The following is a 15,661-nucleotide window of genomic DNA, read 5'->3' on the forward strand; positions in this document are numbered from 1 at the left end:
ACAACCCCAATTGACCTCCCAATCAAAATTTACAAGGAGTTTGCAGTTGAACTTGCCACCCCCCTCTGTTCTATTATTAATGCATCCCTCAGACAAAGCAAATGCCCTAATGAATGGAAAACCGCATTTGTCACCCCTATCCCCAAGGTCCCCACCCCACAGTCCCCTAACGACCTCAGGTCAGTTGCCATTACCCCCATACCCAGTCTGCTCCGTGAAGCCTTTGTTTTTGAGTGGGCATTTGCTAGTATTTATCAGTCAATTGATCCACAGCAATTTGGCAATATGAGGACCTCCTCTACATCACACTGCTTAGTTAGTTTCCTGGATTTCCTGCAGAAAAACCTGCAGAAACGTAAGACACCACTGGCCGTTGCCCTTGTTGACTTCAGGAAAGCTTTTGACCTTGTTGATCACTGCACTGTCATCAACAAGGCCATTGCACTAGGGCTGCCCACCAACCTGGTCTCATGGCTCACTGATTTCCTGAGTGAGCGTCGTCAGGCAGTCAGGTACCAGGGTTGTCTCCACATTCCAACACCTCACCTACGGTGTTCCCCAAGGGACCAAGATGGGACCACTGTGCTTCCTAATCCTGATCAACGACGCTCTATCGGACACTCCTCACAGGTGGAAGTACGTGGATGACTGCACTGTGGGGGTTACAGTGGACAACACCTCACCGGACTACTCATCGCTACAAGGCTCCCTGGACAGGCTACAGGCATGGACTACGGAGAACAAGGTCACCATCAACCACACCAAAACCGTAGTCATGCACATCAATACCGCCACCGCTCCAGTGCAAGCTCCAGCAGTCACAGTGGGTACCCATCCTCTCCGGTTAGTGCAGTCTGCCAAACTCCTGGATGTTACCGTAGACCACAAACTGGACTGGAAGGTCCATGTAAACAACACAATCAAGGCAGCCTCGTACCGACTCTACATACTACGACGACTCAGGTCACTTGGGGCACCCACGCCAGACCTGAGGACTATCTACAACGCCTTTATTCTCCCCAAATTAACGTATGCGTCACCAGCCTGGTCATCTTCTCTCAACTCTACCCAACAACGTCAGCTAGAGAAGGTACAGAAAAGGGCCTGCAGAATCATGCTCGACGCAGACTACTCCGGCTACAACAACCCTCTCTCCACCCTGGAAATGCCATCCCTCAGTGACCTCCACCACCAAGCACAAGCAAGGTTTGCCAGTGGACTACTGCACCATCCTCGTCATCGCCACCTCCTGCCAACCGGCAGTCCCCCGCCCACCTCGCGCAGTCCGCCGCTACAACAAAATTCAGCCCATAAGAGCCCACACTGATAGATATAAGAATAGCACCATCCCATCTATTGTTAAAATAATAAACAACTCCTGATTTATGTACTGTACAGCCCTGTAAATGTATTGAACGCATATCATTATGTCTAAATCACATGTAAGTTTGTATATTTTCAGCCACCGGCTGTAACTCTATTAACAAACTGTTTATTATTATTTTATTATTATTATTATTATTACACACAGATTGAATGCAATAACACCACATTTTCCTCAAAAGGGTAGTAATATGTGCACTGTTATATGTATACGACATTCGCTATTGCCGCTTCAACTATGTAAACAATTCCCTGAAGCATGTAGCCGGCAGCAGCTCACCCGACTTGCATAACATAGTGATAATATCTGAGGTACCGGTGGTGAAACAACAGTCAAAGAGAAGTATGGTCAGGATATAAGCCATCGTCCAGGTGTTGGTTCTCCCCATTGTGGCGTCTTATGTCTTATAAAACAGTTTCCGACCCAACAATATATTGTGTTGTCTTTAAAACAAATTTGCTTAGGCATAGGAATGGCGTTTCGTGGTTGACTGTTATTGTTATTGAATTTTTGGAAGGAGATTCAGGAAGTAAGGCGGCATTGCCCCACGTTTCCAGGTTGAGCGCGCAGAGAAGCTCCATAAGCAGAAAATGACCACAGTTCCCGAGTGCGAGCTTTTCCTCCTGTGTTGACCGAATCCTTTATTTATTTTGACGGCCAAACATACATACATAACATTCAGTACACTGAGTCCCTTCTGAGGGTTTACTCTTTATAATCATTACTTGTTGTTAGACTTACTGTCTTGCATATGATAACAAATACATTCTATTATTCGTAAATTTAGTACGAACATACTGTTACTAATATTTGTAGAAACAAAAATTATATATTAAAAAACTTAAAGAACACAGTGTACCTTATGGCAGGTGAACATTCAGTTGTTTAATTGATAATTTTTTTTAAGAAGTTGAATGAATGAAATGCATAGGGAATCGGTTATATTTTTTTTAATAAATCAAAATGTTGGTATCAACTGGCGGTAGAGGAATAAGTATGATTCCTTCCTCCACATTCGGCACAAGTGAGACCTGAGGCCGGCAACAACAACAACACATCCATAACTACCTTCAACAGCCTACACAACACCCACACGCACGTCTCCTATAGTGGACATTCAGTCCTGGGTGTTGAGAGACCATTTGGTCCCGAGAGCATGCAGGAGTGGGGGAGGTGGCTCACACAGAGAATTAGAGAGCTTCATATGAGGCTACTGGTGGCCGTGTTTCCCCTCTCCACCGCTCTTCTTTTGAGGTATTCCAGCAAGGAAAAATATTTTTGGGTCAATATCCCTTTCCAAGGTTCTTTGAGGATTGAGGGCCCGTGGGATGAATTCAAGGACAAAATCCCTCCTTGTTATTATTTTTGTGTCGCTCCTTTGTGGTTCACCTCCAGGGATCTCTTTTCGCACTCCCTCATTTTCCTTCGGCCTCAACTCGGACTTTCTCACCAACACCTTCTTCTCTACATAGATCTAACACTTCACAAACAAATCTTTTTTAGAGGAACTTCATCGCCTAGTAAATCCCTTCTGGGAATCCGATCCAATTGTGGTGAGCTAAAGACCCCTTTACCGCAGGCGGGTTTTTCAGGTACCAAAATGATATTCCCTTGATCCGGCTTGGTGTGGACTCTGTTTTACCGGAGGACCAAACAAGTGACTCTCTGAACTAGTACACATTGCTTATGCTGTTCTTGATGGAAATTCTGAATCGTTTGTAATCTTAAAAATTGTCTCGGTCTGTCTATTTTGCATCATTTAACTCCATTGTCAATTAAGTATCCCGGCACATGTACTTCAAGCCATCTAGGGATCGTATATTTTACGTTACACCGAGTTTCTAGTTGTCTGTAAAGGATATTATCTGAGTATTTTTGTTGCCTTTGATATAACGTTAATAATTAACTGCAATCTGTCTCTGCAGCTGCTGAAAAAAATAGCAGTATTCTTGAATTCTCAGACATTTCTTGCAGGGTCATAACATGTCAGAAAATATTGGATTCTTCTACTGGATACCCCGGGTGTTCGCATTATTTTCTGACGTGTCTGGGTTACCATTGAAGACGAGTGATGTTAACAATGTTTCCTTGTTCATATTTTAGGTACATGCAAAAGAAGCTCGTAACATTATATATATATATCGAACATTAAGACAATAAGACGTAATGTAAATACATATTTGTCTGTAGATGCTTAACAATCGGTGAATATGTATATATGTATTTGTGTTATTTCATGCATATACAGTATATATATGTGTGTGTGTGTGTGTGTGTGTGTGTGTGTGTGTCATCATGATACATACATACAAGAGGTGGACACTTACAGAGCCGTACACGTCGGAGGGTATAGGGCAGGGCAGCTTGGCGGCCTCTCCGGGTAACACGATGATCTGGCTGTTGTTGGCCACCGTGTCCACAATCCCGCCGCCCGTCGCCGCCCCGCCGCCGCCACCCACCTCCACCTCCAGTTTCCCGCCACCCATGCCACCACCCACGCCGCCATCACCAGCCGCCGCCGCTAGCAGTGCCGCCACTGTGGGGTTAAAAAATGCCTGTTATTAGTTTGTATTGATTGCGTAATGAAAAAGTTAGTTGCCTTATGATGTAGCTGTTATTGTAATATTTTTTACAAGTAAGTCTTAAAGGTCAAGCCCTGAGAATAATCTGCACCTTATGGTATCTCAAAAATAGAAATATATTAAGTAAATGTCAAAGAACCGAGAATATATAACACAATGTAATAGAAGAAGGAACACATTTTTATAGTTCATTTTTATAGTTTCATAAAAAACAAAGATCAAATAATAAGCATATTATTTTCGATCTCTGTCTTGCAACATGTTATCAAAAAGAGATATACCGAAGACCTTTCACTATATTGGTATAACATGAGAAACGACGTCGTATAAATATCTTCGCGAACATTTGTGCTGTGAAATATTATATATGTTTTATTATTACCCAAAGTATAGCACGTGTATATCTCGAAAATTTACTCATGTCGAAATGGGTTTGTGAAATATGCGAATCTGAGATATATCTCTCTCGGAAATATTTCACCAATAGTAATGAGAATTATGTAGGAAGTCTCTCTCTCTCATAGTTCTATATAATAGAATATCAATTCTGCACATTGCTATGTTATTATTTTATTTATTTTCCCGTCTGAAAGCGTAATAAGTTATTACTGTCATTTGTAAAAAAAAGAAGCATTTATATATATTGCCGAGACTTAATGCCCGTTTGACTATAATTGGTCGTTTACTCTAATGAACACAATAAATTCCAGGCGTGGCTATATTATTAAATGATATTATTACTTCCAAATTAAGGGACTAATCTCCATTATCTATAAAATGCGGTTGAACTCGACGATACATTACCCTTCTTGTTTGTTTCGTTTTGCGTAACATGACTAGCAGGCGAAAATATATATATATATATATATATATATATATATATATATATATATATATATATATATATATATATATATATATATATATATATATATATATAAAATAAAGGTCCTGTGAACCATAGACGTCACACTGCTGTCGTAATTGGCAATCAGACAAGGGACTCTGTGAGGTGTTGACCCCCGCGAGGATGTACGATTCAGCTGTGACAGTGAGTGAGTGAGTGTGTGTGTCGTGGACCACAACAGCGTGAGGTCTTTTTTCGTTTCTCATGCATGGTGACAGACGGAGGTGTGAAGGTGAAGTTCTAAGGATAGGGTGTGTGTGTGTGTGTGTGTGTGTGTGTGTGTGTGTGTGTGTGTGTGTGTAGGTCCTTGTATGTGGGATTATTTCATGTGTAGAGGTTGACATGTGGCGCCTGGCGAATAGAGAAGATAGATGGAAAAGACATAAATACGTAACAAAACAGAGAGAGGCGCTGCTCAATACTACCCCACCAAAGGTACACAAATCATGTTACGGTCGGTGAATCATCTCGGGAACATAAAACGATGTGCTGTTGACTGAGGGAGGGAAGCCGGGGGATTACTATAGGACCCGTTGTAAGAACCGCGGAAGATTAGGGGGTTTTCTTAAGAACTGCTGAGGGTTGAGGAGGGCATCTTTAGAGCCGTCGAAGGTCAAAGGAGAAGCAGGAGAACCCATCAAAAGTTAGATAATTATACCAGAAAAACCCACAGGAAGACAGAGGCGAAACAGAAGACCCTACAGAAGGTCAGAGGAGCAACAAAAGAACCCGCAAAAAGTCATGGTTGAAGCAGAAGAACCCTCAAAACGTCAATGAAACAACAAAATAACCCGCAAAAGGTCAGTGAAGCAACAAAATAACCCGCAAAAAGTCAGGGGAGCATAAAAGAACCTGCAAAAGGTCAGATGTAGAGCAGATGAACCCATGAAAGGGATGGCGTAGCTTGGGTGAATCTCTGAAGTGGCAAATCAGTAAGCTACAGAGCACCTGGCTGTGAGAGACTGTGTGAGAACGTATCTTAATATGAATAATCTCGTGCGTTAATTTTTAAGCTATGTTAATTGCATCGACTTAATTGCCCAAGAGCGTATTTAATGTGAGTCTAATTTTCTTGCACGTTCATTTAAAGCTATGTCATTTTCGACGAATAAATTGTCAGAGAACGAATTTAATGGAATTCTTCTATGTCCCCGTACGTTATCTAAGACCATTATAATAATCCCAACAGTATATACCTCAGCAAGAACGTATCCAAAATATGAACATTCCCATACGTCCATTTAAAATCCTCTTGGTAAATTACTCACCAACACTAACCACAGCCATGACATAACGCTGGTACCCGGAAGTGTGTCAACTACTTTTTTTCATTACTTTCCTCCATTTGGTGCTTAATAGACAAACACGAGCAATAAAACCACAAATGAAAAATAAGAACACTGTACACTGACTGTTTTTATTAGTGTTGAATATTAACCATTGTTCTGAATGTTGCCTTTTTTTATTCTCTACTGCTCTGGCGAGGAGTGAATCAAACAATGGGGAAAATTATTACATATTTTGTTGTGTATTGGAAGGATGACAGGGAAAAATAGCATTAGTTATTGAAGCCCGTGTGTGTGTGTGTGTGTGTGTGTGTGTGTGTGTGTTCGCACACAGGGCGGTGAAATGCGTCTAGTGTGGCAGCATTGTGTCAGTGTTAAGGTGCAAGCACTGCTTGCTCCCTCTCGCTTTCAGCTGCAGCCGCTGGCTAGCCCTCGTGGCGAACAGGGAAGCAACTTGCATAAGTCTTCCCCTGCCAGTACACAGCCTCTTCACCGTCAAGACTCCTCCTGTACCTCCTCGTGCAACACACGGTAACTGGGTGCATCGTGGGCCCAGGCTAGACCAGCAGGGAATCTCGGAGTAGCAGTGGCCCCAGAAGGACGGCACATAGGCCTACTGGTATGTGGCCACGTTCTGGCCCCTACCAACCATTGCCCTGGTGCCTTTCGGATTAACCTTGGTAGGTATAAGGCTACGGGAGTAGACCCCGAACAAAAATATGCGGTGGAGCCCCGCATCAGGCAGACATGCTTACAGAGCTCCAACAAGACCCTAGCGGCGGTATAGGCGGAAGAGATGACCACCATGGGAACCCAACGACTACACCGGTGGATGAAGGCAATGCCTGATGGACAGGCAACTAAGGGGAAACCCAACAAACTGGGGTATAGGCAGTCCATTGCAACTCTCCCTCTCCCCAGTCGTAGCGACACTAGCACCACTGGATCAGGAAAGGGGAGAGCTAAGATGTTTCGTTGCAGCCTGCATTCCTGCCTCACCACATAAATCAACTCACGCGCAGCCATCATCCAGCTCATCATACCACTCATCATCATCAAAACCCCTATATGCCCAAAAGTCCTATGGCGACAGACGAGTGGCGACAGGGACAGGCAGAGATGACTGCCGGGAGTCTCTTGTCACAACACTGCACATGGGCGGCACAGATAAGATGGTCGTTTATGAACTGGAATCTAGGCAGCAGTGGAATCCAGTCCTATCTGTGCAACTGAGCAGCCCTTTCGAGGAGCGGTGACCCAATGGAAACTTTGCAATCAAAAGAACGACTGGTTTTAAAATAAAGCATGTGAAACACAAAAATTTGCAGATTAGCACAAGATGGGCGAATTTTTCAATTCCACTAAAACATTTTATGGGCCAATTACTCATGGAGCAGCCTTCTTCCGCTCATCCGACGGTAACTCCAAAATTTAATTCGATGAAGGCCTCCTTCAGCGCTGGAAAGAGCACTACCATTCACTGCTCAACCGAAAAACGACGTGGATGTCCTCACTACCCAGCAGGTCCCTCAGCATCCAGAGCTGACCCACCTCATCTATCCTCCATCCCTATATGAAGTACCTGCTGCCATCAAACAGAAGAAAAATAACAAAGCCTCATTGCCTGATGGAATCCCAGCCGAGGTGTATAAAGCAGGAGGACCTCTGCTTACCAATCGTCTCCACTCTCTCCTTGAGAATATATGGGAAAAAGAGGACATCCCCCAAGCTCTTAAAGACGCCTGCATCGTTAATATTTATAAGTGCAAGGGGTACCAGTCAGACTGTCGCAACTACCGCGGGATCTCGCTGCTGTCCATAGCTGGAAATATTAGCGCCCGAGTCCTCCTCAACAGACTTCTTTCTTAGGCGGAAAACTTCCTCCCAGAACCTCATGTGGCTTTAGATCATCACGTGGCACCACTGACATGATCTTTGCTACCCGCCAGATACAGGAAAAGTGCAGAGAACAACGTCGTGACCTGTACATGGCTTTCATCGACCTAGCTATGGCCTTCGACTCGATCAATAGGGAAGCCCTCTGCTGGACCCTCAGCTGTTTTTGCTGCCCAGCAAAATTCATCGCCATTGTCAGGCAACTCCACGATGGCATGAACGGCAGTGTCCTGCACATTGGCACCCAGTCTGAATTCTTTCCCATCCAAACGGGCGTTATACAAGAGTGCGTACTGTTACCAACTCTTTCTTTCATTTTCTTGGCTGCCTTCCATATTCGTGCAAGCGCAAATTTAGCCGACAGGGTGGACATCCGGTACCGGATGAAGGGTCTTTTCAACAAAAGACGACTCCAAACAAGAACAAAGGTGTCGGCAGGTTCCGTTACTGAATTTCAGTATGCAGACGATTTCACCCTTATCGCTCACACTGAACGCGACCTACAGGAGATCTTGAACACCTACACTGACGCCTATGCACACTTCGGCCTTGAGGTAAATGTACATAAGACTCAGATTCCCTCTCAGCCTACCCCTGGTTCAGCCACATCTCCACCATCCATCCATCTTAACGGTACTACTCTCACTAATGTTACCCACTTTCGGTATCTCGGCTCCCACCTGTCCACCACCGCAGATATTGATGAAAAAATTCAGCATCGGATCAGATGTGCATCCCAAGCCTTTGGGAGACTCCATAACCGTGTCTTCAGCTGTAGGGAGCTCAAATTATCTCCAAAGTTACACGTACATCGATCAGTGGTTCTACCCACCCTGCTCTATGGCATGAGACATGGTTCACATACAGGAGGCACAGTAAGGCACTTGAAAACTTTCACCAACGTAGTCTATGTTCCATCCTCCGTGTTTGCTGGGAAGGCAAGAGAACTAATGCCAGTATTTTTGCTGACACCAAAGTGTAGGAACATCGAGGCTACCATTATCCATGAACAACTACTCTCGACTGGCAATGTTACCCACATAGAGGACAGTAGACTGCCAAAGCAGCTACTTTACAGTCACCTAACGATTACTTAAAGTAATGCCGGCGGGCAACTGAAGTGGTATAAGGATAGTATTAAGACAATCCTGAAAAAGTGCCAAATCGACCCTCTCACATGGGAGACGATTACTCCACACTGTAACGCTTGACGGAGCACCATATTATAAGGTGTCAATACTTTCAAGTTAGCCCGACTGCATAACGAGGCAGACAAGCGTCAACGCCGGAAAGACACTGCCCCCGCCTCTCCTGCACTATATGTAGCCCCCCACATATGCAACTTCTATGATCGACCCTGCCGGTCCCGTATCGCTCTCTTTAGTCACCTCAAAACTCACCAACCTAGGTGACATATCATTGTATCATAGCTGGATGATCGTCATACTCGCTTCCGAGTGACAGCAAAGTAGTAGTAGTGTGTGTGTGTGTGTGTGTGTGTGTCTCTCTCAGCGTACGTATATTTTATGTTTTCGTTATTTTTTTATTTTATATGTGAGTTTATTTTATTATTTTTATTGGATTTTTATTAAAAGTCTTGGATGCCTTTTGTTAAATATGTTTTTATTGTACAGAATGACAATTGCTCGCGTCTCGTATGCAAAAATTCTGTTCTGTTTTCTTAATGTTGTTTCTTGTTTTCATTATCATATTCATCATCATCATCATCATAATTTTCATACCGACATCAACATCATCATCATCATCATCATCATCATCATCATCATCATCATCATCACCATCATCATCATCATCATCATCATCATCATCATCATCATCATCATCATCATCATCATCATCATCATCATCATCATCATCATCATCACTACCATCATCATCATCATCAATTCCTTATCTTTTATTTTCGAACTTCAAAAAGATTATCATAATATCTTTGTTCAGCTTCTTAGAATTAATTTCCATGTTGTTTAAACCATTCTCCGCGCGTTTAATGTTTTGAGTCTAGTTTGACAATTACTAAAGATGAAAACTTAATAGAAAATATAAACACACACACACACACACACACGGCCATCCAACCAGTGGGCGCCAACACCAGGTCACAAGAATGTTTACAGTTGCCCGCCAGCGTTACGTTTACTATTCGTTAGGTGACTCTAAAGTAGCTCATTTGGTCTACTGTCGTCCATGCAGGTAACATGGCCATTCCAGAGTAGTTGTTCATGGATATTGGTAGCCTCGATGCTTCTACAGTTGGTGTCAGTGAACTTGGAGGATGGAACGTAGACTACGTTGGTGAAACTTTTCAAATGCCTTGATGTACCTCCTGTATGTGTCCCATGTCTCGCTGCCATATTGCCATATAGCAGGGTGGGGAGGACCACTGGTCAATATACGTGTAACTTTGTAGATAATTTCAGCTTCCTACAGCTGAAGGCACGGTTTTGCAGTTTGCCAAAGATTAAAGATGCACATCTGATTCGATGCTGAAACTCTTCATCTATGTCTGCGGTGGTGGACAGGTGGGAGCCTAGATACCGAAAGTGGGTAACATTAGAGAGGGCAATACCGTTAAGCTGGATGGATGGTGGAGGTGTGGTTGAACCAGGGGCAGGCTGAAAGAGAATCTGGGTCTTACGTACATTCACCTCAAGGCCGAAGTGTACATACGTATCTGAGTAGGTGTTCAAGATCTCCTGTATGTCGCGTTCAGTGTGAGCGACAAGGGTGAGGTCGTCTGCATACTGAAGCTCAGTAATGGAAGCTGACGACACCTTTGGTCCTGCCTGGAGTTGTCTTATGTTGAAAAGACCCTTCATCCGATACTCGATGTCCACCCCGCCGGCTAGATTGGCGCTGGCACAAGTAATGAAGGCAGCCAAGTAAATGGAAAAGAGAATTGGTGTCAGTACACACCCTTATTTAACCCCGTTTGGATGGGGAAGAACTCACACCTGATGCCATTGTGCAGGACACTGCCGTTCATACTATCGTGGGATTGCTTTACAATAGCGATGAATTTTGGTGGGCAGCCAAAACAGCTGAAGGTCCACCACAAGGCTTCTTGTTGACCGATTCGAAAGCCTTTGTTAGGTCAACAAAAGCCATGTATACGTCATGACGCTGTTCTCTGCACTTTTCTTGTATTTGACGGGCAGCAAAGATCATGTCAGTGGTGCCACGTGATGGTATAATGCCACATTGAGATTCTGGGAGGAAGTTTACCGCCTCAGGAAGAAGTCTGTTGAGGAGGACTCGGGCGATAATCTTGCCAACTACGGACAGCAGCGAGATCCTGCGGTAGTTGCCACAGTCTCCCTTGTTCTTATAAATATTGACGACGCAGGAGTCCTTAAAAGCTTAGGGGATTTCCTCCTTTTCCCATATATTCTCCAAGAGAGAGTGGAGACGACTGGTAAGCAAAAGTCCTCCTGCTTTATACACCTCGGCTGGGATTCCATGAGGCCCTGAGGCTTCGTTATTTTTAATATGTTTGATGGCAGTAGCTGCCTCATCTTGGGATGGAGGATAGCTGAGGTGGGTCAGCTCTGGATGCTAAGGGACCTGCTGGGTAGTCAGGACATCCACATCGGAATTTTTGTTGAGCAGTGATTGGTAGTGCTTTCCATCGCTGAAGGAGGCCTTCGTCATCTTGAATTATGGAGTTCCCATCGGATGAGCGGAGGGGGACTGCGCCACGAGTGATTGGCCCATTCAATGTTTTAGTGGAATTGAAAATTTCGTGCATCTTGTCCTGATCTGCAAATTTTTGTGTTTCACATGCTTTATTTTTAAGCCAGTCGTTTTTTAGATTGCCTAGTTCCCGCTGGGCCGCCACTTTCTTCTTGCGGAAGGTATCAGCTTTGGTCAGAGACTGAGGGTTGTTCTGCCAGTCAGTTAAAACGTTTTCACCGACGAGTACATTGATTGCCGGTTCATTTTCATCAAACCAGTCCTGATGTATTATTTCGATCATGCGAGGGTTTCTCTGCAGGTTTTCGTCATGACAGTGTCAAGAATATCCCACCTGGGACACACACACACACACACACACACACACACACACACACACACACACACACACACACACATACATAATGACAAATGCATATCAGTTAACAAGATTATAAGAGAAAGAGAGAGTAGACGAAAAATTAAATAAATAGAAGATATTACAAAAGAGAGAGAGAGAGAGAGAGAGAGAGAGAGAGAGAGAGAGATCTTCATAGGTTACATCTAAAAAAAAAGGAGAGAGAAAGTTAGAAAAGGACACTGACTCTTTTGTATCTCATTTAACTGAGAGAGAGAGAGACTGAGAGAAAAGGAGACAAAGAGACACTCTCTCTCTCTCATTCTTTCTTTCTCTCTCTCTCTCTCTCTCTCATGAGTTACAACCACACAGACTTTTCCCAGGAATATATTCTATCATCTCGGTGCAGTACGGACATAACGAGCTATATAACAGGTTTCGCTGGGAAAATGTCTAGCCATTGTCTTATTTTTCAGGCTAACAATGTCTTTCTCAGCTAACAGTAAAATAAAGCTTCCCTCCACAGCAAAACTCACTAGACTCTGCATTCCCAAGGCTAACAGCTTTCTGAGACTATTGCAATTCGTGGTTGCAACTGGAAGGATTACATTTCTTGGGGATTACATTGCGTGGTTATACAAGTCGTGGGATTTCAGAGTTTGGTTACAACTGGTCAGAGTACAGTTCTCAGGGATTACAGTTCGTGGTTAAAACTTTCCTGGAATACAGTTCAGTGGGATATTTATTTTTGGTTACTAGAAAGGTTACAACTGATAGATATTCTCAGGGATTACAGTTCTTGGTTACAATTGGCAGGATTACAACTCTGGAAGATTACAGTTTCTCTCTTCAACAGATTAGAACATTGAAGGGGGATTAAGAGTCAGGAATTACAACTGGTGGGGTAATATGTCATGGGATTACAACGGGTGGGATTGCAAGTCAGGGCTTATAACTTGTGGGATTGCAGCATGTGGGATTACAGTTATCGGATTTTCTAATTTGGGATATCATAGTTCTCTGGGTTGCAAATCGTAGAATTACAGCTCTTGAAGACGGCAACATCCAAAATTAAAAATCTCAGAACTCCAGATCGAGGAACGCATTGTAATCCTCATAAAACACGGAATTAAAACCTGGGATTATAGCTCGGCATTAATGTTCAGGATTACAAATATTATTTTTACTCGTTTTTTTTATTTGCATATTTTTTTTTTCATTTTAATTTAATATTTTTGTATAATTTGTTTTATTTTTTTATGGTCATTCGCGGTAATAACTGTCGGCGGCGATTAAATTTTTGGTGTCTTTGTGCTGGCCGCTGTGACCCTCAATTAACAATAAACTTGTCTTAACTTCTAGTAAATCTTAATGAAAGAAGCTAATAAATAGGAAGACAATTTGGCAGGTGTGGTGTCATAGTGTTGAGATCCACACGCACACACACACACACACACACACACACACACACACACACACACACGTGCAGTACATCTGTGCCTCAGATTCTAAGTGACAAGTATTTAATCTAGGTCAAGCAGAGTTAGTGTACAACTCTTCAGGCTCTGAATAACTAAAAGCCTTTCAAATGGTGATGTTTTAAGCTACTTTGACGGGCTTTCTTATGTTCCCAACACAATCTTGGCCTTAAAGACTATGAAATCGGGTTTTGACACATTTATATATATATATATATATATATATATATATATATATATATATATATATATATATATATATATATATATATATATATATATATATATATATTCCAAAAAGATATGTGCGTGGTAACCGACTTTGATTTATGGGTAGAGCAGATCCGCGAACTCTGTTATAACATGATATAAATTTCCAAAGTTCATTTAACAACTCATTAACTTGCCTAATGAAGTTCAACGAGGGAGGAAACTGTCAGAGTCCTTTTTTATGTGTTTACCTGCCAGCATGATATGGCTCACTTTGTCGATTTACGGTACAATTATTCCTAATTTATTCGAGCTAGTGCCTTTAATCTGGAAACCTTGTAAGAACATTTTACGTATTTTTAGAGAAGGATCACTTTGAAGTTATAGTACAACTTAACATTTTCTAGAGAATATATTTTGGATCCTTAGAGTTTTTAAGGTATGTCGTGTTCTCTTTATCTTTTAATATACCGACACTCCTGCAAATTCGCATTCTTTAAGGGCAGGTCACGTCATATGTTCAGGAGTAATTTTTTCATCTTTGAGTTTTAAGATATATTTGTAATCCGTCTAGCACTTGTGAACGTACACTAAACTGCAGGGGTAATAAGTATGTTTATGCAACTAAAGGATTTTTTTTAATTTATTTAACACGGAAACGTCTTTTTGGATATAAAAGACATAGATCCTTGCTACGAGTGGCTTGTATGTGTTGGAGCAATTCGGTCGTACGGGAGAATGCACCATTATATGCACATTATTTTCTTTCAATCTCTACTAATAATATCTTTCACTTTATATTCTGTGTCCTGTTCTAACTTCCTATCACCGTGAAGGAAATATTATTAAACAATACAAATAAATTTGAAAATATAGACACTCCCTGCTGATTGTAACATATTGATATTGAAACAGTTTATTTCGCCAGAAAAACACAGATACAGAGTCGATAATAATAACAATATTAACATGACTGAGCCAGTTGAGAGCCTGTGTTCTCTTGAAGGCACAAAATGTATACATATCTCATTACTGAAATTGATTCATTAATTTAATTCGTTAATCACTGCGAGATACGGCCTTAATGACCAATTATATACCCAAGGCCAGTCAATGACATCAGGCTGTACCAAACTGATCGCTGGACCACTTCCACACACAATTCACCTCTGCTGTTCAAGTCCTTCCATAATGCTCTTGGAAAAATTTATTGATAAGCTACTGAACCTTGACAGCTCAATCATTGCCTCTGTCCCTCTCAGTCTCGTCTACCTCTTCCCTCTCTCTCTACTTACGACGTGTGCCGTTATAAATCTTCTCCTCGGGCGAGTCATTCCTCATGTGAAATCATTTATCATAGCACATACCAGCTCGCTATATTTGGTTATACATACTATTCCTATATTATTGTCCGTCTTTCTTCATGTACATCTCTCTTATAATATTTTCATTTTTATTGTTCTCATTTTGGGGAATCGTTTTTTTACTAACATATTCATTGAGAAGAATTTCAGCTGGTAGTCTTTCATTCTTTAATTTTACACTCACTTTCGTCTCTCTTTACACTCTCCTTCGTCTCGCTTTACACTCACCTTCGTCTCTCTTTACACTCACCTTCGTCTCGCTTTACACTCACCTTCGTCTCGCTTTACACTCACCTTCGTCTCGCTTTACACTCACTTTCGTCTCGCTTTGCACTCACTTTCGTCTCGCTTTACACTCACCTTCGTCTCACTTAATACTTCACCTTAATTTCATTCACCACAATCTAGCAGGACTTTCAATTATTCGTCTTTGCATTATCGTAATTAACCATCTCTGTCAAACGTAAAAATCTCAATTTTCAGAAATATATTCATTAATCTCA

General features: G+C 42.2%; 1 protein-coding gene across 1 annotated transcript in view; it reads right to left on the minus strand.

The window, feature by feature from the left end:
* Nucleotides 1-8,909, minus strand: part of LOC121865768 — a 53,236-nt gene extending 44,327 nt beyond the window's left edge. The window contains exons 1-2 of the mRNA XM_042365357.1: nt 8,888-8,909; nt 3,712-3,920 (exon numbers count right to left, since the gene is read on the minus strand). Coding sequence (XP_042221291.1) covers nt 3,712-3,920; nt 8,888-8,909 — 231 coding nt within the window. The remainder of the gene's footprint in view (nt 1-3,711; nt 3,921-8,887) is intronic.
* Between the last annotated feature and the right edge of the window lie 6,752 nt (nt 8,910-15,661).

The sequence above is a fragment of the Homarus americanus genome, unplaced genomic scaffold (assembly GCF_018991925.1).
Source record: "Homarus americanus isolate GMGI-L3 unplaced genomic scaffold, GMGI_Hamer_2.0 scaffold51859, whole genome shotgun sequence".
NCBI lineage: Eukaryota > Metazoa > Arthropoda > Malacostraca > Decapoda > Nephropidae > Homarus > Homarus americanus.